Here is a 27,351-nt window from a genome sequence, read left to right as displayed (position 1 = left end):
GTGCAGTAATCCTGTCTACTTTCTACCATTCTAATATAACTGGCCCTCATAATTTCCTTGTTTTACATCATGAGTATAATTTTGGCTTGGAAAACTTAAGACTTGTTTACACTTGGTACTTTCATGTTCCTTCACGGCTTGCATCAAACACACTCGGGATGCATTCAGTTCTGACCATTCAGCCCACATTCAAAGATGGTCTTTTACCACTTGAAGCCACATTTCTTGTATCAGTTCAAACTTGAATGTGTCAGACTCCCCACTGAAAGACAACATGCTCACCTGGCATGGCTCCACAGAAGTGGAGTTTCTATGAGGATGTTTTCTTGTTCTTCCAGTTTCTGGAAAACATTCACTCAGTAACAACTTGCAGGATGTTTTATTCATAGAACACTTGTTCTTTGTTTGTTCTTTGAATGCATCTTGCCCTTTTTTTGTATTTTCTTACATAAATGTAATTGCAAATGTTAATTTCTGCTCCTCAAAACTAATGTTGCCAAGCAGAACTGAACATGCAGAATATAAATGAGTTTTTTACTTGTCATGCAGTGTTGCTTGACTGAGTGGACTGAAATGTTGTTTCTTTTTTTTTCCAAAAAGGCTGAAACATGTTAATGTCTGTTTATATGATGTAAATAAATCTCTTTTTCTTAGTATAAGTATTAGTATAAGTATAAGTGTTGATTGTCCAGATGACTCTGTCAGACATAAGTAGATTTTACACCTAGACATGTGAGATATTCAGGTCTTTTTCTGCTGTTGCTGTTCGTACAAGCACAAGACAGCAGGGCACTTTCTGCTTGAGATGCACTCTTATGCAGTAAGCAGCCCATGATGCAACATAGCAGCACACTGAGAATGAAAGTTGAGGCTCCTTACTGTGTCAGTATGAGTACTTCAACTATTTGTACTTCCACTATATATTTCTTTGGTTTTTGTGTTGCAAGTTTGATTGCAGTGCCTGTCTGTGAAGTTTTTATCAGGCTGCAAGATGCACACCATTAATCCACGCTTCCTTATAAGCTTGAGTGCTTTAAATTAAGCAGTGAGTATAGTTCAGACCAAGCACAATGACTTACTGTTAGAACCAGCTTGTTCTTGTCAGAAACAGTTAAAATCACTCCAGTTATATGGGTGTCGTACCGGGAGCAACAGTTTTTGTAGAACTGTACCAATTATGATTGTGCTCATGACAGGCAGATTTAAACAATGACTTATATAATAAACCATATCTGAAATAAAAATATATTAATAAATTTAGTTTAACTCTTTTTTTAATGATTAAAAGAGTGGTTACATACTCAAGCATTCAATAAATGCACTGTTGCCATATGTTGGAGCACTTAAAGGCTCTTGCATATTAAGCCACTTATTCTCAAGTGATTTTGACGAGTAATGACATTAATTTGGAAATAATTTAAATTCAGATCAAATTAATACAATGTTCAAACTTTGTAGCCGAAATAGAAAATACAACTAATTTGTTTAAGCACTCCAGCAATTATTCAGATGTTTGCTGATGTAATTTGAAACATCAGTTCTTGTAGTACATTAAATCAAGTATCATCTCATCATCTCGTTTGTAGCTTCCAACCGTATGAAATTCATTCAAAATGAAGCAAAAAGATTAAAACAACAGATTCATATCACATTGCAAATTACTTAATGCTCCTTGCATTTATTATTAGTATATTTGTTAAATTGACATTAACAAGCTATATGTTGTGATCAATATACTAATATGGCAATATAGTAAATTAAATGAAACAGTATTACAAAATAGAAAAATATCTTAAATATTCTCCAAGATAACTAAGGAAAGGATAAACCTCAACTTATGACTAAGTTCCTAAAAGATCACAATAGTTCACCATGTTTCTTTTGTAAAACATCCTCAGGATATAGTCTGAAATCCCCGTTTGTCTGGAACTGAGGCTTATTTTAGTCTAAGTGAAGTGAAAGGGCTTGGGTGGGATCATAAGGCAACTTTGTAAACAGGAAACTTCCATTCAAACCCAAGAGAGCTTGGTACACCCGTGTGGTACAACACACACAGTGTTAAACTTAAGAAAACTCGTGAGTTGTGCAACTCTCAAATCCCGAGCAGGGCTTAAAGAACTGACTCCTTTGTGTTGTTTAAGGTTGTACTTGGTTATTAAACATGATTCCCACACCGGGAACATTGTTGACCTTATATGCTTAAGTGCCTCTCTCAGCGTCACTATCACTTTGTTCCTTTTGCAACCTTAACTGGCAGCTCACCAGATGCACCATCAGCTCGTATTAACAGAGAGGATGTTTTTACCCCTCTGGCTTACAAAAGCAACTCATTCATTGTCTCAGATGGAGTGAGAGATTGACAATGCAGCTTTTAAGATCAAAAGAGAAGAAGTCGCACCTAAACCCTGGCAGCAGGCGTGAGATCCTTCTCCATTGTAATGGGAGTCATGAAAGAGCATAGATGACAATGTTTTTAGTTACTAACAAAGGCAACGCAGTTGGCTTGCTCCCAGCTCTGAAAGAACATGCTGTTCATGTGATGATAATCCAGCAGCCCAGAGACCCTCTGGAAGTCCTCCAAACGTGGGACCTTCATCTCTGCCAAGGTTGCATCTAAAATCTATTTAGAAACTTATTACAGCAGATTATGGCCGCACAATTAATACAGTTTGATTTTACCAATTATTTGGTCTGGTAATGAGAGCACCCAATTACTTTACAGTGGGTGCTTATTTTTATCCTCTCTGAAACCTGAATTTTACTTTAAGATAAATGAAATCGACAGATTAAAAGAAAAGTTTTCATTATAGTTCTGAAATTTGTCTTTTTTTTTCCAATGTCAACATAATCTTGCAAAAATAATGATAAATGACAACCCCACCACAGAATTATTCTCATTTAATCATTGTAACAGTAGCAGCATTTAGATTTTTATTCTTTATATTTTGGACAACCATGTCTTTCATATTATGTTAATGTACACTACCGTTCAAAAGTTTGGGGTCACTTCCCTATTAAATCTCATGGCAAAGTGACCCCAAACTTTTGAACTGTAGTGTATTTAAAATTGTTTTAGCTCTAATAACCACTTATTATTAATTTTGTACATGAGTATTTAAAATCGAGTACATTGTGATTGCATTTTCTAAAAGGTTTTTAGTAATGTGTTGACTAAGTAGGGTGTGTTTTTTCTTAAGGTTTGTTTGTATGAAGAAAACCAGAGCACCCTGTGAACCTGAATGTGAGAAAACTCATGTTTAAAGTGATGCCCACCTAAAAACTTTGTAGTATGATCTCACAACAACACTAAGAATAAATGTTCCTAAACAGAACAAGTCAATGGTATTTTAAATGACAAAACTCCAGTGTCCCTCCAGCGAGCGGGTAGTGTTCTTGGTCTTCGAGGCTTGAAATGAAAACTCTTGTGTGAACGCTATTCTCATAGAAAGGAAGGAAGGGTCTCTATGGTTGTTTCCTAGCAACCAGCAGCAAGAGTAGCATTGTAATGCTGGAATAGTGTTAGGCAGAAGGCCACAGAAGAAAGTGGCAGAGATGTTAAAGATGGATTATTTAATTCCATAAATATTTCAGATACACCAGGGGTGGGGGGTGCTTGGGGATAAATGGCCACACACTTTGGAAACAAAAATAATGAACACATTCATGAACAGCATTGAACCAGCAAAAAGGAAGCAGTGTTATTTTTCTCCTATTGTGTTTTCACTTGGGGATTTCATTAGTAACTCTCTTCCAGCATTTGCCTTCTATTTGTGTCAAGTTAATTGGACAGAAGGGGGGGCTGAAGCCAGAGCCAAGCGTTTTGGGATCATTTAGGCCACCAGGCAAGCGATTTGCCCTGAGAAGATTAAAGCACATCTCCATCCCACTTTATCCACCCTACCCCTTTCTTCTAGTTTTTGCTTTGAGCTCTCATGAATTGATCTTTATCTGACATTGCGTAACTTAGTGATGACTGCGCTGCACCTCTTTGAGGCCTTTGTTTGAGCGAGATGGGGTGGGTTGCATTGGGTCGGACAGTTGGCTTTGTTCCCGGGGAAGGACCTGCTACGATGAGGTTCAATGACAGAGCAAACAGATCCTTTTGTGTCCAATATTGGTCCGAGTCCAGTGTTGAATCTACATTGAGCTGTTGTTGTGGTTAGAGCTGCAAAAATAATACTATTGAGATTATTTAGTGAGATTATTAGCCACCATTAAATAAACATTTAAATATTCAGTAGTTTAGCTCTGTTAACTATTACATTTTAATTTATAAAATAGAAACGTAGGTGGTCGTAGTATATAGTTGAAAAAGCCATTGATTCTCTATAGTCAATCACACTTTAGGAGATTATACAAGTGTTTAATCTACTATTATTTAATTATGTGGCAGAGCTTAAAAATTGCAGTAGTTAGATAAATTGTCTTGTAGTAGACTATTCGATAGACCAGTATTTGCATCCTGACATGCTCCAAGACTGCACATCGATAACTAAAAACACTGAAATTTGCTACCTACGTGAGAACTCCAACTTGTTTGCTGGTGATGTGTTTATAGTTTGATGCAGTGGCTGACTCTGAATGAAGCTGCAGTCAGAATAACAACACTGTGGTTAGAGGTGGTGTCGAGCTGCTGGCTGGATGTCTTCACTTGTAGTGAGAGTGCATCAGTGATGAAGACGGCTCTGATTTGGACTTGTGGTCAGAGAGTTATTGGGCAGTGTTCATCTCGAGTCATGTTGCATGCATGAAGCAGCTGCAGGTTCAAACTCAAAGCCTGTTTGAGAACATAGAGGTGAACACAATTAGGCCTGTCACGATAACAAATTTAGCTGTACGATAAATTTTCTCAGAAATTATCGCGATAAACGATAATATTGCGCAGAGCGCTAATGTGTCATTTTGAGACCATTCTCAACTAATATAGTGACATATGCCGTAATAATGCAAGTACACATTTTCAAAGGTCAATAAACTAAATAAATAAAAGCGCCTTTTTCACATACGCCGGGACACCGGCCCAAAAGTTATGCGGCCCACTGGGAATCCTCCCAAACCTCTCGATTAGCCGGCATTGCTCTTAATGTGTATTTTGTCATATACGGTAGTATATAGGCTGATTCTATTTGCGTAATGTGCCTGCGGATTACAGGGGTTATTACGGTAGACCAGGAAGTGGGGGCTTTGTACTGACGTCGTAAGCTAGAATGTGTGTGTTCTGCTTACATGTGGGAAGCAGCGAAACAATAAAAGAGGAGATGCTTGCATCTATTATTTACATATTTCAGCATGAGAATCGGAGGTTTAGCGCGAGAGCGTGAGAAGCCACTTAAATACGCAAGTCTCACGGCCATTGCGTGTTGGCAGCCGTGCAAAACAAATGCGGCTTACCGGCTCGTGCTGCAACATGCTGCTGTCAAGTATGACACCAGAGAGATCACTCCGCAAGAAACCAGAGCGTTTAGTCGAAATACTCCATAGTGAAACCTATTGTCATACACAGTCTATGGTAAAGGGGGGACGAAAAAAAATTATCGCGGCCGGCAAACTTATCGTGCTCTTATTTTCTTATCGTTCAATTAATTGACTTATTGCTTATCGCGACAGGCCTAAACACAATAGCTGAACTTTTCACCTCAGGTTTTCCTCAAGGTTGGATCCTTTAGTTCTACATGAAGTGTGAGCTCCAGAGGCTTTTGCTGTCAGAGAGCATCTAATTGTGGCTGTTAGATTAATTGTCTAAGTTGCAGCTTGGTATAACTTACTGAATTTAGTTTTTCTCATCTTTCTCATCTTTTTCCTCATCAACACTTTCAGTTTTTGATTTATTCCTGCGATGCTGTTGTTGGCTTCCACTTTGTGGCAGCTCTGTGGTGTTACAGGATGCAGCTGACTCAGCAATGCTAATAAGATAGCTGTGGAATCTCATATCATTGTGGGTTGACAAAACTGTGTGGATAATGGTAAAACAGCTCCAGACTGATGCAGGAAAGTTTTGTTCTTTCTCACAGAACAAGTTATCATGTTAGTCACGAGGACAGGAGGGCAGTATTTTGTCCTTACAGTGTTTGCTGCAGCTCCTTTTGTACCTTATGTGTTACAATAATATGTGTGCAAATAAATGAAATGTTTTTGCACTGTAAACAATGCAGTTCTTTTCTGAAGGTTAAGCTTAATTTTAAGATTATACTTTTGCTTTTGTGCTGTCATTAAATCTTCAGGGTCACACATGATAATGAATTTATAGGTTGTTTTAAAGCATTCTGAATATACTTTGACATGCCAAAACAATATCAAAGATGTTTCTTAGTATGATCTTGCTGGGCATTTTGCTGCAAAATTCAGATTTCTTTGTGGTTCTGCGTTGAAGAACATTTCACTTCCAGAACAACACCTGCACAGACTAGCGGCACTGATCAAAGCAGATGATTTGAAGAGGTCAGTAACCCTTCAATCTCTGTTTAGACATGCTAACTGCCAACACACTATCATTATTTTTCACTGAAATACACCCACTTCTCATTGTCAAGAAACATCTTGTAATCCTTGCAACAAAACACACTCATTTATGTCTTCTGCTCTCCAGAATGCATCTGATTTGCATGCTTTAACACACTGAGTGAATTATAGTTCTCAAGGGTTTTATACAGCCCGGCAGCTCAAGTAGGTGCTGCTAAGCTCATTCACATGCCTTCCTGATTCCTGTTCCAACCAGCCACCATGTCCATCAGCTGCCTGACCACAGTGGGAAATAAACTGCAGTTTTCAAGTGCTTTTTACGTTTTGTCTGCAGCTTTTAAATTGTTTTACTCCACTGGCCTCTTAGAAGGACATCAATGACATCAAGCAGGTGTACTAGTGGAAGTGGAGGATGTCTGAATGTACTAAGACACTTTTATATTTGCATATAAAGTGCAGTAAAAGTGTCTTAAATATGTCTGAGGAGGTGTTAGTGTTTTGCTCAGCTCTTAATTCTTTTAAGAGAAAGCCAAGGTGAAGGCCATGTGATGTGCTAGCTTAACCTGGGGAGTTAACACCTAGTGCCTAAGAAAGACTGCTAATTAGCTTTGAACGATTTGTGCCATCTTCATTCAGGTGGGACATGGTTTTAATGTAGCCATAATGGCAACATATGTAGAAAAACCAAAGAATTGTGATATTCCATATACTAAATTTGAAAGAAGCCAGTAAATGAATTCAGTTCAGCTTTATTTGTATTGTGCCAATTCTTAGCAAAGTCATCTCAAGTCACACACACAGTCCAGTTCAGTACAATTTATTATAGTCCTATTATCCAACTGAAGCAAATTCATTGCATGGTACACATTAGTCTAATCTAAAATGCCTGTGTATATATATATATACCAATTCATAAAACATAATTGCTTAGCTAAGGAGAGCAATGGTTACATAAAATCTTCTTTGATTCTTCTCCTCATCCTGAGCATGCATGAGGTGGTGGATGGCAGTAGAAAAGGAAAAAAAAAAAAACTTGAGTTTGTGTTTTTGCACCACTTTCTCAACACTAGCTCATAACAACCACAGATAGTGGCATAACGGAGCTTGTCACAGTGCGACCTTGTTGTAGCCCACAAAGCCTCCACCTGCTCTCTCACACAGGCTAATGGATAAAAATACCCAGCAGATCCCACACTCTCTGTCAATAGAGATTCAAGGACAGCTGCCGGCCACCCTGTTAACACATGGAATGTACAAACAAAGGCAAGGAAATGCACACACGCACACACACTTAAACACAAACAGAGACAGTCAGTCACACAGTGGCACATGCTGGAGCATCATACTGCCTCCCTGAGGTGTACGATGAATGTTATGCACATTTTGGAATAAACTGCCATCGCTGCTCTTTTGTCAGCTTTTGGTAGGGGGGGTAAGTCCACCTCAGTCCCTCTTGGCACACTGACACAGACATGCTGCAGTATTTCTGCTGAGCAGACAATATAATGCAATATATTGCCATTAGCAGATACTGCACCGTAGGCAACATGACCTTCCAACCTTCAACACTTGTATGACTCCCAGTGGTCTGGTTACCTCGTTACACTGCTGCAGGCTGTTTATCTCTTCACATGCCAGCTCTGTCCACCTTATTATGCTCTGATGTGCACTTAAAATTGTTATTCAGTCTGTGATGCGGACATATGCTCTTTATCAGACAGCCATGCATTAATTAGACATTTTATTCAATGGAAAGCCACATCAAGTCAGACTTGGGAGACGGAGTGCTTTGATGCACACCAAGAAAATGTCTATTTAATTTGTCTTACAAAGGGTTTAACTATTGAAATATTAGTAGTTGCAAGTAGCTGCATCTTGTGTATTTTTTTTTGTTACTAATTAATTATTGCACATATCTATTTTATCATTCATGTCCTTTACTTTTTGGGGGGTGTTAATTCATTTAATAAAATTAATGGCCACATCAGTCGGTGGCGACAATAGAAACCCCATTATCTCTTCATAACACATGCATGTCCTATTAGTTAACCCAGACGTCTCTTCCACCCGTTAAGTTATATAGCTCCCTTCATAGGTTAGTGAGCAGTGGGGGGTAAGACTGAGGAGGCTTTTTATGGCTTTGTGGCGTAGACACCGACACATCAAGCCAGTGTCATCTGAGGAATGAAGGCCTCTCCCTGGCCTGACACATAAGACAGCCCCAGTGCTGTCACGTAACAGGATCCAGAAAAAACTTTTGCTGCTGTGAACGAGGAAGGGTCACTGGCACAGAAAGGCTAAACTGAATGGGGTTAAAGCTCCAAAGGAGTGCTGTGAATCATGATGGGGTATGCAGCTCTAATATGCAGAACTGAGAACTGCATTAATAAACATTCGAAGTCTTTGCTTTTTTTTTATATATATATAAAATTCTTTGGCATTCGTATCATCTCTGCTGCCTTTAAATAAGATTCTGAAAAAATCCAGTGTCCGTTTTTGTTATAATATAAAATAAACAGAAGTTACCATTGTTTTTTTTTTTTTCTCATGACAGTGTTTTAATTGCAACCTTGAAGCAGCCATAGTAAAGTTCAGAGGGCGAGGGTATGCAGTGAAAATCTCACCCTGCAGTGACAAATGAGCAATTGTTAGAAATCTAGGTCGACCTCACTACCAAGTCGTGGGGGATTAATTTGTGCTTTTTGCAGCTATTTTTCTAAAACAGAGCAATGACAAATTCTCCGCTCACAGACTGCTGTGATTAGAACGGCCATTCCTTGTTTGACTACCAGGGATCAAGGTTGTAAGCATCTTAGACAGGGATGGTGTAATGAGCCAACTGGACGAAAGCTGCAGCTTCTCTCTTGAGTACAGCCTCCTGCACTGTAGAAACTGCAGTTGTCACCATTGGAAACTTGATATGATCTTAAATCGCATCATTTTGTATCACAAGCCAGGGTTTTTCTGAAGTTTTCTACACTTTGTCAGTGCTTTTCTGTTGGACTGTCATCTTCCCCCTGGGTTGCACAAAAGGGAAAGTTTCTTCGGTTCACAGGGATTGAAAAATGAGCAGATGATGAAGAAGGAGTATTGAACCTTCATAGTTTGTTAGATTTGAGCTTGGGACTTTTGCTGTTTTTCTGACTTTCATCCAGGACAGAAAGAATGATCACAATTTGCCAAGTTTCACAGTTTGCCAGTGAGGCATTACACACCGTGAAAACTCATTGAGACACAGTCTTTACAAGCTGCTTGGCAGTGCTGATGGGAGAACATATGCCTCACAGTAAGAATGATGATGGTGTAGCCATGCTCCTACATGCCAGTAAAAAATTCAGTTTTATGAACCAAAAGATAAAAATGTGCTTGTCTTTGCTTCTCGAATGTGAACATTTTCTGTTTATCTTTTTGTAATATCGTTATACCTCCTTATGATCAAAACAAGACTGAAATATATCACTTAAGGATGAAAAAACTTGTGAATTACTTTCATCATATGACTTGCTAGCTGCTATTTGGCAAAGAAAATATATATTTTTGGGGAAAACTGCTACGTTTGCTACACACACACATGCACACAGTTTATAGACGCATAAGTAGACAAGAAGGGGAAGAAAAAGGGTTGTTAAATTGCATTTTTAAGAATCATTTCAACAAACTGTAATTACTTACCCTTCTGTGCCTTCAAGAAACGTTCTACAGAGCAACATCGGCCGATATTGGATTTTCTAGTAACACGTTTTGCAGCTCTACCGACCATAAACCAATATGTAAGTGGGATTACTTGATATAAGATAGATAATCTGGCTTGCAGGCACCAGTACAACCAGCTGGAGATGTTAATGTTGTCAGCAAAGGAGACACAATCATTGATTTACTGTGCCCAGTCTCCCGGTGAGCCCAGCTCAGTGCTAAACCAACATACATGTGTCAGGTTTTATGAGTCTGTAATTAACTGGTCATTCCAACACGAGCATAAAAAAGAGATAATAAAGGATAATAAGCTGTTTAATACCTCTATAACAGACCTGCCTCTCCTGTTTTCTCTTCTGCAGGAATGGTTTAACTATGAAAGACAACATTTCTAATAATAAATGGTTTAAGGCAATAGGTGTTTTGTATTTAAAGTAAGTTACATTAGTTTTTGGATTTAAAAACAGAAAGTTTTCCATTTGTTTTAAACATACACATGTTGTTTAGCTGGTATCTAAACATTCATCTGATACTTGGGCCATTAGAAGTGTCATTCACCTCCATACCTGGACCTCTTTTATCTCCTCCACAGTGTCCCATTGTTTTTGAAATGTTTCAGCGCTTTTCTTTGATGTCTGCAGGGGGTGATGGATGAATGGCGAGGTTTGCTATCTGCTCTCAGCCAGAGCCGAATGAATAAATGGATTTACCATTTGTGCCACAGTGAAAGGCCCTGGCCGGAGAAAAGCCTCCTATCTGGCAAACAGACACTGTGGTGTTAAGAGATAAGAAAAGCAGAGGCTTTCCAAAAACGTAGTTAAGAACGACCCAGAGCTGTTGAATTAATGAATACAAATACTGAAATTACACTATTGACTGCTGCTGGGTCAGATTTAGGGCTTCAATATGTTTCCCTTTTGTCTGGGAATAGTGTTAAAAAGATTAGTTTATTGACCTGTAGATCAATAAACTGGAATTCAAGCCGTTTTGTTAATCAACTAATCTTTTATAACTAAGTTAGTAGTTGCTAACGAGGCCATCAGATTTGAGGATATGTTGTGTTTTTCTGAACATTTTGGGGAGTTTTTTTTAGGTTTGGAAATGATGAGAACAATTGTGAAAATTTGAGATTTCATTGGCAAAAATAAATGTTGCAGATTACAGCAGATTGTACAAATTCTGCTTCCAGGCAGTTTGATGTCTAATCTTTGACAGAGTTTAAATACCAGCTACATGAATCTGTACATTAACTGATCACTTAACCATGAGATGCTGTTTTTTAACAAATTATTTTAACATTTCATTTCATCTTGTCCATTTAAGAATAATGTGCAGATTTTTTTTTTTTCAAAGGACTTCTGTCTACCCTTCCTTGGGTCTCTTTACTTCCGCTAAGTCTCAATGAACACAAAGCAGGAAAAAACTTCACAACTTCCTTGACCTCCTTTTGTCCACTGAGTGCTTTGGCCCTCAACAGGCTGGCATGAAGCCCAAGCTGCACCCTCTCCCTCTGGAGCCTAACATGAGAGAAGGGAAGTGGAGGACGGCTTGATCACTGTGTATGTGTGTTTGCGGGCCCCAAAACAGGGAAGACAAGGGCTGCTATTGTTTTATTTGTATCCTGGAGAGGAAATTCCTCCACTTGTCTGGCTGCATTGCACTGCTTCCATCTGTCTTACGAATGAAGGTGCAAAGCGATGACATGTTGTGTAGCATCAAGGAAATGATTGCGTACAGAGGTTTGATTGCCAGTATGTCACTGGTATGCCAGGAATGCCATAGATAGATTTATCCACACAGTTTTAAAGTGTCCCTAAGGGTTTATCTAAAGCATCTTGGTATGTTTTCATCCTGTGGGGGCCACCTGTGTTCCTGGAAGGATTAGTTTGGCATGAGGAAGGAGGCGGGATTAGACTGTGTTGCTGGTGTATCCTGGGAGTTTGAGCTGCTGGCAGATTTAAAAAAAATGAACAAGCTTTGTTTTTATTCAACACACATAATGAAAAGCATTTAGTGTGGATGTCGCCAGTGCCCTGTTTTTGTTACCCGCCTCTCTTGTTACCCCTCTCTCTCCTATGCCATATTGTTGCTCTTGCTCTCAGCCTAAGATGTAAATGAACATCGAACAGGCAGTGAAAACACAGATCAAGCCTTTCATCTGAGTACTAAGCCTTGAAAAGAAAACTTTTAGAATCACTGAAAATGATGCAAGTCTTGTCCTAAAACCTTCCTGATCATGTTTCCTTTTCCTGTGCAGTTTGTGGGGATTGTGTTTGGCAAGATGTAAAAGGAGACCAGCAGTAGAGAATCAAACCAGAAAATGTAAGGCCCAGGGAGTGGAAAAGATGGGGTCCTTTACGTTCTTTCCATAGAGTCAATCTAAAGTATTTGAGAGTGAAGCCACAATTGATGGTTCTGCATACTTCTCCATGTGAGGTTGCATCTCAGTGGTGCTGGTTTATCCACTGTGATGTCACTGCAGAGAGGGGAAAAGAAACCGACAACACTGCCACCTAGTGCTGGCTTTCTGCTTGGATTATTTTGTATTACATGTCTTGGTTATTTTCTTCCTTTTTACAGTCAGCACAGTAAAAAATAAACAGTAATTTTTTTTATTTTACTTTTTTGTTATAATTTTGCTTTGTTTTAAATCCCGCGGTTTAAGGAAGCATTCAGTCTTTCTTGTTTTTTCACATAAAAATGGCAACTTGTGCTAGATGAAAATGTTTTCTCCCTGGAATTTTATTTATTTATTTATTTGCCAATGAATGACAGTGTTGTTATAAGTTATAGCAAAAGAAAAACATACGATGGAGGCAAATTCCTGGCTAATGGTCTTTGGTGGTTACATAGCTAGAAGTGGTTCTGTTGCAGTTCTGTGGTTTGTGCTCATGACCACTGGACCACCAAAGCAACTTCATAAGCAGCGGTTAACCCCGTTTTTTTATCTGTCATATATACAAAGACAAAATGTCTATGATTTTTTTAAAACAAATATTACAAACATTTTGTATAAATAAGCCTGCTTTTGATAGTTAAAGCACTTAAACTTGCTTATTAATACTTGATAGATTTGTTTCTGTCAGTTTTAAGATGCCTTTCTGAGATTCTGAGGAAAATAGTTGAAATAAAACAATGTGAGACGTCAAAGAATTAATTGGTCATGTTCTTTAAAATGCTGACCTATAAATATTTAGTGGTCTTGTTTCACATCTGATTTGAAAAGAAGAAGGAAAGTACATCACTCAGGTCTGAAGGAGTTATAGTACATGTATATATTTTAGTACGTGTTAATTGTTAAAACTGAGGTTTCCTCAGTATGTGGCAGATTTTGCAAGAGTAAAAGGTTTATGAACCAGGACCCCTCCACCAGATGAGATACCTTCTTCTCCATCGTGAATGCATACATGGCTAAAGAAGCCATTCCCTTAAATTTTTTATCTGGTGATTGCTCACAGACCAATAAGCTGTAGATTATGCTGTAAGACATTAGGATTCTCACTTGGTTTGGCTTTTAAGGCTTTGTTTTCAATTGATTACATTCTTCATAGCTGTAGTTCTATTTTCATCCAGTAGGTGGTAGTAGATCACCTGTATCTGAAGCTCACGCCCGCTGTAATGCTGCTGGTGTGTTCTGTGTGTGACCACAGACACTTTGAGCAGAAGGATTTGGTTAGTGAGGAGACCGCTGTGTGATGTAACAGGGTCGGCAGCCCTCAGGGTCACGTGCAAAGTGTGTTTGTGTCCATTTTGTAAAGGTCAAACTATAATAACAAGTCAGTTTAGGCTGATTTAAAGGGACCAGCGCTTCACAGTTTAAATTAATATTATGTAATATGTTGATCCATGGCGTGCAAATAATAATTAACTAAATGATTGCTTGTGACTAGTACTGCGAGATTATTTGAACAGTTTTTCAGTCTGAATTCCTTGCATCCCTACATTGACACTTCGTTTACTTTGTGAATCCCGTGTCTTTTATGGTAGATTCAGGTTCGTGGGGTTAGTTAGAACTGCTGTGTCAGATTGGCCCTGCCTATTGAGTCATTTTGAAGTTCATCTGCTCCAGTTTGTAAACTGTGGTTAGCATTTCTAAGAAGTTATTAACTGAAATAAGAGTTTATTTTACTGAATGTTCTCCACAAATAAACCACACAAAGGAACGCAACAATGAGAGTCATCTAATACCCCGCCGCCTCTGACATTTTGTGACACCAAATCAGCTCAAGCTGTGTTTCATTCAACCCTTTTTTTGTCATCATGTCATAAAAGTTCCTTATGATTGTTTCTGCCAGAAACATTAGCCAGAGACTGACTGTCCGTTCTGTGCGGCTTCACATGTGTGTTTGTGGTCTTAACATAAGCTCTCTGTTGTCCCTCCAGTCTGCTGTCGCCACATCTACCTCCAGTTGCCGCCAACAAAGGCCTCCCAGTAGATTCCAGCAGAACTGCAGCTCATACACACAGTCAGTGGCCCAGTGTGTACCAATAGACAGTGCCGAGGCTGTGCTGGCTGCCAGCTCGCAGAGAGGCCACTTTGTTTCACCTCTGACTTGAATTCAGGCCAAACAATCTGAGTTACTCACTGGGTCACTTGATGAAGCAATTGAATGGGAGTTCATAGTTTTCAGTTTCATTTTTTTTTCCTATGTGAACTGCTTTATTGCCATCTTTTCCAATTTGAAACCACACAAATCACTGTCACCGTGGCTGTTAAATGTTTTCTCTGGTGTGAGTTGCCAGTTTGTGCATTGTAGCGTAAATGATTGGTATTTTAAATGTTGATGTGAATGTGCAGTCATATTTTAGTCATGCTTGGATGCAGTTTGTTGACATGGTAGTCTATAGCAGCTGCAACGTGTTTGATTGTTATAAATTCAACTCTAAATTGCTTTTTGCTCTTCCTCAGGATTTGGAGATTGTCTACTCTTATCTTCATGGGATGGAGGCCTTGTCCAACCTGCGAGAGCACCAACTGAGGTGGGTGTCTCCACATATTCCTATTACCTAATTAACATAACTTAGAGGGAAAAAAATGTCATTTAAATTACAAACCATAACTTCTAAGTGCGTGTTTTATAATTTAAAATCAAAATTTCTTGCTAAATTCTGATGAATTTCATTTAGTTTTCTAATCCAGAAGCCTCCAGCCACTCATTGGATGAGATTATTAATTACTGAAGAAATTAAAAATAAATAAAAGAAGAAGGGAACCAAAATACAGCTGGAGGACGTTCTTAAAACAGATTATTTTAAGATTGTCTCAAGCTCCTAAAACGAAACTTTGTTGGGAATTCTTAATAAACTGATGACTATATCAAATCTCAAAGGTGTTTCAACATGGCAGCTGTTCCTTCTGTGTCCTCTTCTCATTTACCACAGAAAGGAAGGGAATAAACTTCTGATATGTTGAACTATTTAGTTGAGTAGTCTTAGTTCTTAGTCATTCTTTTTGAATGAGAGGTGTTCTCAAACTTATGGCTATTACTGTAAATAATCAGCCATTAGACAAATTCCTGTTGAGATTAGAGTCTTGATTGTTTACCGTATTAACTTCTCAGGTTTTTTCTGAAAAAGTGTTTGGTTAACAGTTAAAAGGCATTTCTCTGTCCAACTCCAGACCTTGAGGGGATTATGTTTAACTATTTTCATTTTGGATGTTTGCTTATAGCACAAAACTTCACCGACTATGCATGAGGTGGGAATTTAAAATGATGCAGTCCATTACTAAATTAGTCACCAACTGTTTTGATAGTCGATGTAATCATGACTAATCGACTAATCTTGGCAGCCCTATTGTCAGCGCATCGCCATAATGGTTTCTGATGTGCATGAGTGAAGCATAACCACATAAATACCAGACTACTTGCGATTATTGTTTGTGTAGAAACCCATTTTTTTAACTCTCTTTTGAAAATCCACCAAACTTTGTAACCAAAACAGATTATTAAAAAAAATAAAAAAAAAAACTTTCACTGCTCTTTAAACATGATTTTGCTTTTCAATCTTGTTAACCACAATGGCCTTCCATTGGTTTCTGCTTCACATGGACTCTCCAAACAGTTCATGTTAGAAGTCTGTTCCCAGCATGGTTTGTGTGCATACGTGGGGATTATATTGGCGAGGGAACAATGTAGCAGTGCATGACCCGTGAGCTAGAACATTCCACTGTGTGACCCCTCAAAGGCCTCCCATCCAACAGCAACCCTACTCACTCCTCCCAGTTTGGATCCTGAGGAATGCCCTGTGGTCCCAGAGACCAGCCCACCTTTCCTGCCCTACTGAAGTATAACAAATAAATACATAAATGGATAAAAAAGACATACTCCAGCCAGCAAGACATCCCACTAACTTTGGGATTATGTACAGTTCTTTTTTTCTCAATATTTTCATCTGGGAGGAATGTGTTATTTTTCTTCTGTGGTCCTTTTTCACAGGGACACGGTTTCTATTTTAGAGCTGTAACTGTGTTTTGGTCCTTGTGCCAAGAGGTTACACCCAGATGTCCTCCTGCAGATGATTTTGGTGCCTTTAGTGTTGTTATCATTTATTGTTTACTATATCTGTCTGCCCATGATATAGAAGCACAATTATTTTTTCTCCAGGGACAACCTTATGGATGACCTTTTGAAACTATGGAGAAAAAAGTTATTACAGCATACCTTAAAGACACTTGCTGTTAACCCTAAAACTATCACAAAAAGCGGTTACACCAAATTAAATCTTGGTTAAGAGTTGGGATGTCTCGATTACTTTTTTTTGCCACCAAGTCCGAGTCATTAGATTTTGAGTATCTGCTGATACAGAGTCCTGATCCGACACTTTAGCAATGGATTAATAATAATAATAAGAAAAGCAACACATCTAAGTTGTCCCTTAAGTTTTTTTTTTATTATTAATATTATTTATATGACAGTATCCAACATGATACCTTTTCATATGGCTCTTTTATCACAAGTTTTGTTGGTGCAGCATTTGTTCAAACCAAGTAAACAAAATAAAATCTCTTTCTCCGTTATCAGTGGTGCAGCACAAAATAATCATGTAAACTAATTCAATTGAATTTTTTAGATTAACACCTAGAAGTTGTCTGTAAAATAAATAAAATAAATTACTTTCTTTCTACGACTACGAAATAAGTAGATTTCTTTTTTTTTTTGGGAGGAAAATCAGCATCTCTAACTTGTCAGGGGAAAGCTGATTTCTTTTCTCATCATGGACATTTGACATTGCACTAAAGAGTCGCTCACTGTCCACTGGGGTGCAGGGGGCACAACCAGCAACTGTGTAGCATGCGTTTTTTGTAGTCGGGTGGATTGGTTTTCCTAGGAATGGTTTGTTCTGAGAGGTAGATCTGCACCTGGACATCTGCTGATGTGGGACTCATCAGAGTACTCACTCTGACTGACACTCTTCTAAGACCTCGTCCAAGACGCTGCCAAGGCTGCTTCTTTCCTCTTGACAAGGTGCTCACAGGCTCTGCTGCCTTTAGATTTTTACTGGTGGCCCTGTTCTCCTCTATCTTCATGATGCAAGGATCAGGTTTTCTGACTTTGTGAAGTATTCAAAAAAGGAAAAAGATAAAAAAAAACAAAAAAAAACAATAAATATAACAATTATCCAGATTAAAAAAATCTACTTAATTGACTAAAAATCATCTAGTCTAATGCTTTAAGCCTGGTTTTGGTACAGCTTCATGTTTTATATGTCTTTGTAACCAAGTTTCAAATAGTAAAGTAAAATGTATGTTTCTTTTTTCATACTGTCACACATCCCTCTCTCTTTCCTTTTGTCCCTGCAGGATAATGTGTGAAAGTGTGCGCTACGAGAGACACGAAGCCAATGAAGTGCTTTACTAGTAAGTACAACAACGTCTGGATCTGCCTATGTGTGAATGTATATTGATGATATTGAGTCAGAGGCTTACATCTGAACCAGAGTATGAACACAGCAAGTAAATAGACAGTTACTGCAACAACATTTTTATTCCATGTGATCAAAACACTTTCAGCCTCATACAGTAACTCAGTGTTATTGATGACCTGCAACATGCTTGCTGCACACAGCAGAGCAACCCGGGTGGTGACAAATGAAAACAAATGTTCCCAAAGTTCAGATGCAGTTAAATCGTTCCCTTATCAAAGTGTGTGTGTGTTTGTGGTCACTATGTATGTGGGTGTGCATTTTGCATGTCACTCTTTTGCACAACTGAAGAAAACAGAATCAAGCTGGGATATTCAGTCTAAATTTTAGCTGATTCAATAAGTCACTGTCGACTACCTCACCAAAGAAAAAGCGGAGATATAATGACCCTTGGCAGGGAGAAATCTTGCTAGCTGGTGTCATTTTGTTAGACATTAATTTGATCAAAGTGTAGTATTGACAGCTTCCAGAAAGCTCCTGACTGTGTTTGGATCCATTTTCAACCCCAGTCAGAAAACAGTGTTTGACTCCTGTCACATGTTGACATCTGTGTAACACCCTTGGTGAGAATCAACACAGTTAATTAACTCTGCCAGTGGCTCGAGGGGCTGGAGGGACTTCATCGTCCCTTATTTCTCTGCATTCTGATCCCTCCTCTGTGTGCATGTATATGTGTTGTTTTGGAGGAAGATGGTGAAGAGTCAGCACCTCATTAGAAGCCCACTTGGTGTAGAAACTAGTTGAACAGTAGGAATGCAGATTATATGTAGGCCAGTTAATAAACTCTAGTATTAACACACAAACACACGCAGTGTAAATATATACTACAAGACCTCACCAACTCATGAAACCTGCAGTTTTAGTTTAATACAGGAGGTTTTCCAGGATGTTTTCTCACACAAATGTAAATATCTGTGCAACAATTAGCTATATGTCAACACTAGACTACTTAAATTTGTATTTATGATAATAATTTGATCTGTTCATAATAAGAAAGAAGAATCAACTATTTTCATTTTTTCTGATTTAGCTGGCCTAGTGTGAATCCAGCCTAAGAGAATTGCCTGTATTTTAATTCACCCCTGCAGAAACACAGCAGGTTATTTTCATTTTTGGCTCATTTCATTTGCTCAAGTCTGTGTGCTTATGCCATTTTTTCCAGATCTCTTGGCAGAACTGCTGTTTGCATGCATATGTGTGCATGTGTTAACCTATAAAAATCGGTCAGAGCTCTCCCTGATGAGAACAGGGTATTAAACAGCGGAGCATCAGATTTGAGTTTCCTTGTCTGCAGGAACTTAATCAGTCTGCTCCTCAGAAGAAAGCAAGCTTTAACTGCCTATCTTCATGCCCTCATCTGTTCATAACAATGCTGCTAATATGCAGTGGAATGAGCACTCTAAAAGTCTATGGAGGAATTTGATTGTGAATGCATCCCTATTAAGCTGCATTGTTTATTGAGATGTATTTAAAAAAAAAACAAAAAAAAAAACTTCAAATTGTTCTGTGTCTTAAAACCAAGAAGAAAATATGGAAATATTTCAGTAAATGTAGATGAAAAACATTTTACTTAGAATAAAATTTTGGCTACATTTTCCTTTTATTTATTTATTTTTTAAATGAAAACATCAACAGTAGTAGATAAAATCCTCAAGAAGTGACCTAGTTAATGACCCACTCAGTCATAAGCTCACCCTGACTATCTGTGGATGTTGGCAGCCTTGGAAAAATGATTAAAGATAAGGGCTATAGTTATAAAACTTCTTATATTTCTTCCTGGGGAGGTTGCTCGAGTGTAAACACTACATGCACGCGCGCACACACACACACACACACACACACACAGTTTCACTTAGTATCTCCATCCTGTAAAAAGGCTGAACCCATCTAGGATTTACCACCCAGAGATTATAGTGCTAAACCCTCCTAAGATGGAGGCTGACCTGGCACCTTGTGCAGTGGCTGCTGAAGAGGACCAGCATCTTCTTGGTGGCCTTTAACCTACTCAGTGCTAACTCTTTCAATCCAACCATTGACCCATGGCCAGCTTAGATAAGTGTGGTCCAACTGGAAATTTCAGCCATTTATTTCCAGCGTGGTGGAGTTTAAAAGTTTTTGTAGTGTGATCCATGGGTGTCATAGTTACTACAGTTATATTCAGAAGTTACATAATGCCTTTTCTTATTCTTTTTTTCTGGAAGCAAACATGTCTCAAATTCTTAGGTTTTACTTTAGTTTTCAGTCACAAAAATAAGCACTCTCATTTCTCTGTGATATCAAACAAAATATTTATTGCTTACAAATATAATTGTTGCTACACTTTGTGGCCATCATACAAACCATCAGGTCAACACATTTACTGAAACTTTTTTAAACCACGTTCTTTTTAAATGAACCACCACATACTACATAGATTTTGGAGAACATAGGCAAATGGTTTAGATCTGAGTCAATCTACAGTTTGATTGGTGGTCATGAGTCACTGTACTATGAGCACTTCAAAGACCTGATTTGTGAGGCTTGCAGACATGCCCCCAGTCTTTTACCAAATATTTAGCATGTTGCATATTTATTATGAGTTGATGAGGAAGAAATTGTTGACTGTGAGTACGAGAGATGGGATGTGGGGCGTTCCAGGGGGAAACCTGGAAGAGAAATAATAAACATACAATAAATATAACTGAAAACATGGTGAAGAAAGTACTGCCCTGGGCTCAGGAAACTGAACCAAATTTAGTTCCAGCATGTGAAATCATTACACACTCAGGAGAAAGAAGTTGTGGAGACTTAACTGCCTGGTTGTTTTGCTTTTTCTACAAGCAAAACCGTGACTCTCCAGGAGATGTTATGGTAAAGATGCTGACTAGAGACAGGCTTGTTTGCATGACAGCAGGAACATATTGATAAAAATCATTCAGACATATTGGTGATTAAGTCCGGCTTAAAAGGTTTAAGTTGCCTGCTGCCTATTGGTTGCGGAGTGTGAACACCTATCTATACCTGATTGTTAGGTAGTGTTCACAATACAATAGTCTTACATGACAGCCTGGCAAATCATGTAGCCTGAACTCGGCTTACATGAAAGATGAACAGACATCAAGCTTGGCAGGAGTGCTGAATACTCACTAAAACCACCGTAAACTTCAGGAAGAAGAAAAGCAGAAACCATTGTGATCATAAGTTCCTGAATTGGGTGAAACAACCAGTTATTCTCTAACATTGCTCTGTGGTATTTCCCTGCCTGCTGCTGTATTGTGTCCATACACATATGATTTGACAATAGTGAAGGACAGTTTTCTGACGGCGATACTTTAACCTCTGGCTGAGGTTCAGCAACAGCAGCTGTCGGAAAGTCGCCCCTCCTCACGCAGCTCCTGTTCCCTGTTAGTGTGAAGCTGCTTGCCTTCAGAAACACAAGGGAAGGAGGAATGTCACTGAAAAACTCATCATGTTACAGTCACCAGTCGGCTTTGTACATTTCAGTACACTTTGTACACCGTGGAAAGAAAAAACTGTTTCTTTGACAGGAAGGATGCTTCTTTCCATATTTAAAGGAAATATATGGCAGTAAAATGGAAAATCCTTCACTCTGTAAAGCCTACTGACCAGTGTCCTGTGTTGTCTCAAACCCTCTCATTTGTAGCTTTTTTTTCTAGTTTGTTGGACACTTGGAAGAGTGCTTTATTTCATAATATCACCATCTGTGGCATTGACTCTCTGGAGGATTTTATGGTGAAAGCAGCAACAACAAATTAAAATGGCTACAGTTGTTTGTTTATTCAGGGCCTTAAAATGTGCCTGTCAGTACCGACACACCTCTGTTGTTATGAAACTCCATATTTCATGCTCTCAGTGTAACCCCATGTTTTACTCCATGACAGCTTCACTTCTTAGTGGTGTCACAGACTTGTAGATGTAGAATGCATTAAAATATTACACACCATTGCAGGAAATATACTTTATTTCACCATTTGAACTCCAAGCTTTTCTTTGGGCACAAAAGTTGCATGGACATGAAATGATGGGGGGAAAAAAAACACACCATGAAAATTACTTTTATTCTGTCAAGGCTCAAATCTTTTTTAAAGATACAGCTATGTCAAATTTAGGAAGAATCTCTTCTAATCTATCTCATCTGATATTCTTCAAATTTGGGATTGGCATTTTACATTGCAAAAACAATACATGGTGTGGTGCAATAATGTGTCACTCCGGGGGTTTTTTTTTTTGTTGTTGTCAACAGAAACTAGTTTTCTTGTTTTTTTTAAACTTCCATCAGCTGAAGTTCCAGTTGAGCCAACAGAATACAACACAGCAACAGAAATACATCACACCTCTTGATTGGTAAACAGCATCCCTACAGCAGCCTACATCCACACTGCCATGTTTTGTGAAGTTGTTTGAATGTCTGGCACACTATTTACAGCACAAGTCATTGACGCTTCTTTTGTAGACCTTGATCAAAGTGTTAATAATGAACTGAATAAGATCATTAACCAACACTTTCTGTTGTCATGATCCTTCCCAAAACATATTCTTCTGTACAAACCAGTTCACTGCAGAGCAGCTCTCTTTCTCTATAATCTTCATATGGAAGTCTTAGTGTCTACTAAACCAGTGTAATGTAATAACACACAGTTATTATGGTGTCTTTTTCCTCCGTGCTGCTGCAGCTTCACACACTGCCATTATAAAAAGCTGATGTGTCACCCACCAGCATCAGCTGCTAATACTAATAATAATACTGCAGAATATATATATATATGTATGGATGTATGTATGTATGGATGTATGTATGGATGTATGGATGTATGGATGTATGGATGGATGGATGGATGGATGGATGGATGTATCACCATGCCGCCACCTTTACGGGACTCCTATAACCCGATTCCCTGCCTTCCAGCCGTCCCTGTGGGGATATCAGTGGATAAAGTTTATCATTTAACTATTGCTTCCTGTATGCATGACCCAGATCAGTCAAGCTGTCTCAGTATATAAGAGTCTTCTATCTCCTACTTCTTTGGTATGGTGTCTCCTCCTCATGGAAGGTGTCAACCCCCCCCAAAACTGGATATGCCAGCTATTAATTATTGAACATTTCATTTGTGCTGTTTTCAAATGCAAAGAGGAGCTGTGAAGGGATGGCAGGGAAAATGAAAAGAAATGGGTGTTTTTGGAAAGAGTGAGAGATTTTGGTTTTGGTCAGTAGGGTGTGCTGTTCGCAGTTTCGTTCATTATGCAAGGAAATGTGTGAAGAGGAGGAGGAGTAGGAAGGTGGAGGAGTGAGACTTGGTTCTATGTGATTTAAACAAAACAAAAAAAAAACTCGGCCTGCATTTTGGTGTGAATTTATGTCTGTGTGGAAGCAGGTGGATAATAAGAGCACCCAGCCTTTCTGTAAACAAAAACCAGTCCCATCTTACTGATGTGTGACTGGTCATTGATTTTCATTTTCTTTCCCCCCTTTGGTTTCAGTTAAAAACTCCCACTTTGGCCAGGTACAAACACTCTTCTATAATCACTCAAGTTGCCATCTTATTAACACCGAAGCTCCTTGAAGTGCAAGGTCTAATTTCAGCCTGATTAGTTAATTTCATCTTCTGTGATGAGGTGATGTTTGAGAGCACCTAGCAGTAAACAGACATGTGGAGATATAGAGAAACACTTATTTAAATATCCTGTAAAGCTGCTGCTGATAAGAGATTTTGCTACTTCAGGTCAACAAGCCATAACTGATCTGATGCAGACTGATTAGAATAAGTGTCATTTGTTCAAAGGCATGTTATAAATGTTCCTCTACATTAAAGAAAGGGGGTCATCTTCTTTGCTGTTCTACAATATAGAATTATTAGGCCACATGTTGGTGTTTATTACAAGAGCCAACAGATAAATAAAGCTGCTTCTGGACAAAACTGCCTTTTGTCAAAATGTTTATGGTTATTGTGGTTGAGTCAAAAATATTGAGAATTATCTACTATCAGTATTTTTAAATCCATAATTCAAAAGGTTAAGATTATTTACTTGGGTATTAGTTTTCAGTTTTTCAACTAAATTTGCAAAAATATTCGCATGTGTTGGTATTTAAAACATGCAGAAATAAAACCTCGTAACTGGGCCACTGTGTTGCTATTGTTGTTGTTATTTAATGTCTAGTTAAATAATGTTTACCAGAATATCTATTTCTGTCCACCCCCTTCCAACGAAACTTCAGGCTTCATGTCAAGTTCCCTTAACCGGATAAAGATGGTATCACATCATACCAACACTTCCTTTTACTGAATTTCTTCTTCCTTTTTACAGGGTTGTTAGGTGACATATGATCAACAAGAGCCATTAAAGCAGGTTTTACATTCACAAAGCTTTCAATATTTTCTTGATTACAGTTGACTCTATCAAAATGTTTCTGTTTAGTAAAATGGATTTAAAGATGAGAAGGAGTGCAAATATATTTTCTTTATAAAGCAGCAGATTCCTCCAGGACATTTGAACTGGCCAACAGTTGCACAGTAATAGCACATGTCGTGTTTGCCCCGTTAGCCCTCTAGCTGATTGCATGAAGACGAAAGAAACATTAACAACGTGTTTACTCTTAGAGTAGGTTATTATAAACCACTATTTATATAATCTCATATAAATGCTGCCAAGTTTAGAGGATTCATACTTGTAAGATTATCTCTCTGCTATCCAGCAGTGATAGCTAAAGGATAAGCAAAATCATGAGAATGGAAGCAAAAGTGATGCATCTCAAATCTGTAATATACTTTCACTATTTTGTTTCTGACTTAATTATAGCGACATGCACAAGACTGATAACATCCATGTTATGCCACATTGAAGCAGTAAATTAATGCAAAAAGGGCTCAATCCAAGTACTGGGTTTATATGTATTACTATACTCTTCAGATGATCAACATTTCTGTATTCAGAATCCTTTTTTCTTTTTATTAATTTAGTGCAATTACTTTCTAAAAAGATATATGCATTGGTTGTTTATCTTTATGCATCTTTTCCATCGCAGACAGGATGATGTTTTTCAATAGTAATCAAGGCTGATATTGTTAAAGTCTGTAGAAGCACCTGTGCTACTTCTGCATGCGCTCATAGTGTTTACAGTGTGTGTTTGTTTACTAGTGAAGACCTAATAGCCAGCTGCATCATCCAAGGGTCAGTCTGGGTTTACGGTCTATGATGTCTGATTTCCTTGCCTGCATGTTTCAGCAGGGCCATGGATGTGGGTGGATACTAGAAGAGTTTGTTATTTATAGCTGCATTTTTCTTTCTCCAACATGCTCATATCTTTCACATTTTCCAATTTATTGTTAGTTTTACATTATTTTATTTTTTTAGTCACTGTACTTACACAAAACATTTTAAGAGCATGTTTTAAATCAGTTGTTTAGAGCAGAACTTTAATAAAATCTTTAGGAATATTTGAGGTTGAAATCTCCTATAGGCTCATAACTTGCAGATTTTTCTCCAGCTTCTCTGTTTATTATGTTATCTGGACGCCTGGCTGTGATAATTTGACTGTCATTGTATTCTTTGTTTATTTGCATTTCTCTTCCTGTCTTCCAGCCCTGATGACATTGGAACCTGCTGGTACATCCTGTTATCTGGCTCAGTTTTCATCAAGGAGTCCATGTTCCTTCCTAGGAGCAGGTAAGACCGCTCCCCATTTTAAGGTGTGGTTTGATGATTAAATCTTGAATTAAGATGCAAACTGTTTCCATCCCCCCAAAACTATTGATCCTAGTAGCAAAAACAACCTAATATTGGAAAGAGAAGGGAAGAATAAACAACTTTAATTTGTTTGGTTTTCCTCTCTGTCAGCTCGACTTATTCACTGGAGCAAACAGCAGCAATTGCTTTTACAAAATTGTCTTTTTACACATTTTGTGCTGAGTACAAAAGGTTTTAGAGTATATATATTTGTTGTAAAGATTTCTAAAAGAGAAAAGTTCTCCCTTTTTATGTTTTTTTTTGTTAAAGGAAAGTGTACCAATGTTGTGATCCATGTCTGCCAACAATGCAAGTTTTCACAAAAATGATATATATTTTGATTTAAAATCCCAAATATTCCTAATATTACAGATGTTAACATAACTTTTAATTAAGCTAAGATAAACTTTCACAGGGTCTCAGTTGGATCAAAGATCTTAAATCTTAAAATATCTTAAATTAAATAATCAAGAATAAAAAAAATATAAAAAGAAACATAATTTACACATAACAAAGTAAGCATGTATTTGTTAAATAAAGGTACTTGTGAAACACATTCTCATTTTTTTCCATAAATCACTTGATTCTGAATAACACCTTAAGATTATGAAGAGTTGAGCCTTATAAGTACAATTATCACTACAGTGATACAGTCAATTAGCATCCAGCTAACAGACACGTATGAGCACATTTCATACAAGAACAGTACTGATAGAAATATATAACCAACACTTTAGTCTGTGACATTACAATTGCCAAAATAAAAATTTCTTCAGAGCTGTTTACAACTACATAAATGGAGGTATTTAAAGTTGTGAACAGGAAGTGATCATATTCTATTCATAGGGCAGGAACGTCACACCTGCATTTTAAATACAGCAATACAATCTTTATTTTTACCCCTCTAACATAGTTAAAAATGAGTAAGAGCAGGATTCAGAAATCTGTGACACCTTTATCAAGGACTTCAAATTCACTCTTCAGTTCTCGGCCTTTGGATCACAGCAGTGAGCGCCACCTCTGAAACCAAAACCCAAATGTTAAAGAGCTGCAATTTCACAAGTAGATCCGTTACATGAACCATCTCTGTGGGCGTCTTGACAACAATGATCTTTTTATCCATCAGGCTTGCATAACACACCTACAGCCACTCAGAGCTTGAGGCCGTCGCTTTGTGGAGCAGAACTGTTCTGGCTGCACAGGGGAGGGCATCAGCGGTCATTCTTCTGGTTCATATGAACGTGGGAGGCATTTAAAAATGTCGGGTTCGTTCGGAAATGTGCCCAAAAAGCAGGTCCCCTCTTAAACATAACCTTGTCAGTTTTGCCAAGGTGAAAGTGTGTATAGGATGCCTGAGGGGGGGGATTAGCAGGTATTGGCAGATTAAAGGTAATGTCTGACCAGAGCCACAGAGCAGAAGGCTCTGAAAGTGTTTACTAAGCATATGTTGCAAAGAGGCCTGTCTGGGGATCCGCTCTGCTGCATAAGTAAGAATGGAATTGATAATTGGCTCCCTTGTTGTTGAGTGAAGCAAACTGCTTTATTCTATGTAGT

At 38.2% G+C, this 27,351-nt stretch overlaps 1 protein-coding gene across 8 annotated transcripts in view; it reads left to right on the top strand.

Annotated features, from left to right (window-relative positions):
* The window catches only part of rapgef2b (Rap guanine nucleotide exchange factor 2b), a 94,484-nt gene that overhangs the window by 8,762 nt on the left and 58,371 nt on the right, over nt 1-27,351 (top strand). For all 8 annotated transcript variants that reach the window (XM_041990045.1, XM_041990041.1, XM_041990039.1 and 5 more), the window contains exons 2-4: nt 15,062-15,132; nt 17,954-18,010; nt 25,654-25,737. In XM_041990045.1, coding sequence (XP_041845979.1) covers nt 15,062-15,132; nt 17,954-18,010; nt 25,654-25,737 — 212 coding nt within the window. The remainder of the gene's footprint in view (nt 1-15,061; nt 15,133-17,953; nt 18,011-25,653; nt 25,738-27,351) is intronic.

This window comes from Melanotaenia boesemani, chromosome 7 (genome assembly GCF_017639745.1).
Source record: "Melanotaenia boesemani isolate fMelBoe1 chromosome 7, fMelBoe1.pri, whole genome shotgun sequence".
Lineage (NCBI taxonomy): Eukaryota > Metazoa > Chordata > Actinopteri > Atheriniformes > Melanotaeniidae > Melanotaenia > Melanotaenia boesemani.
This window is presented reverse-complemented; position numbering and strand designations above follow the sequence as displayed.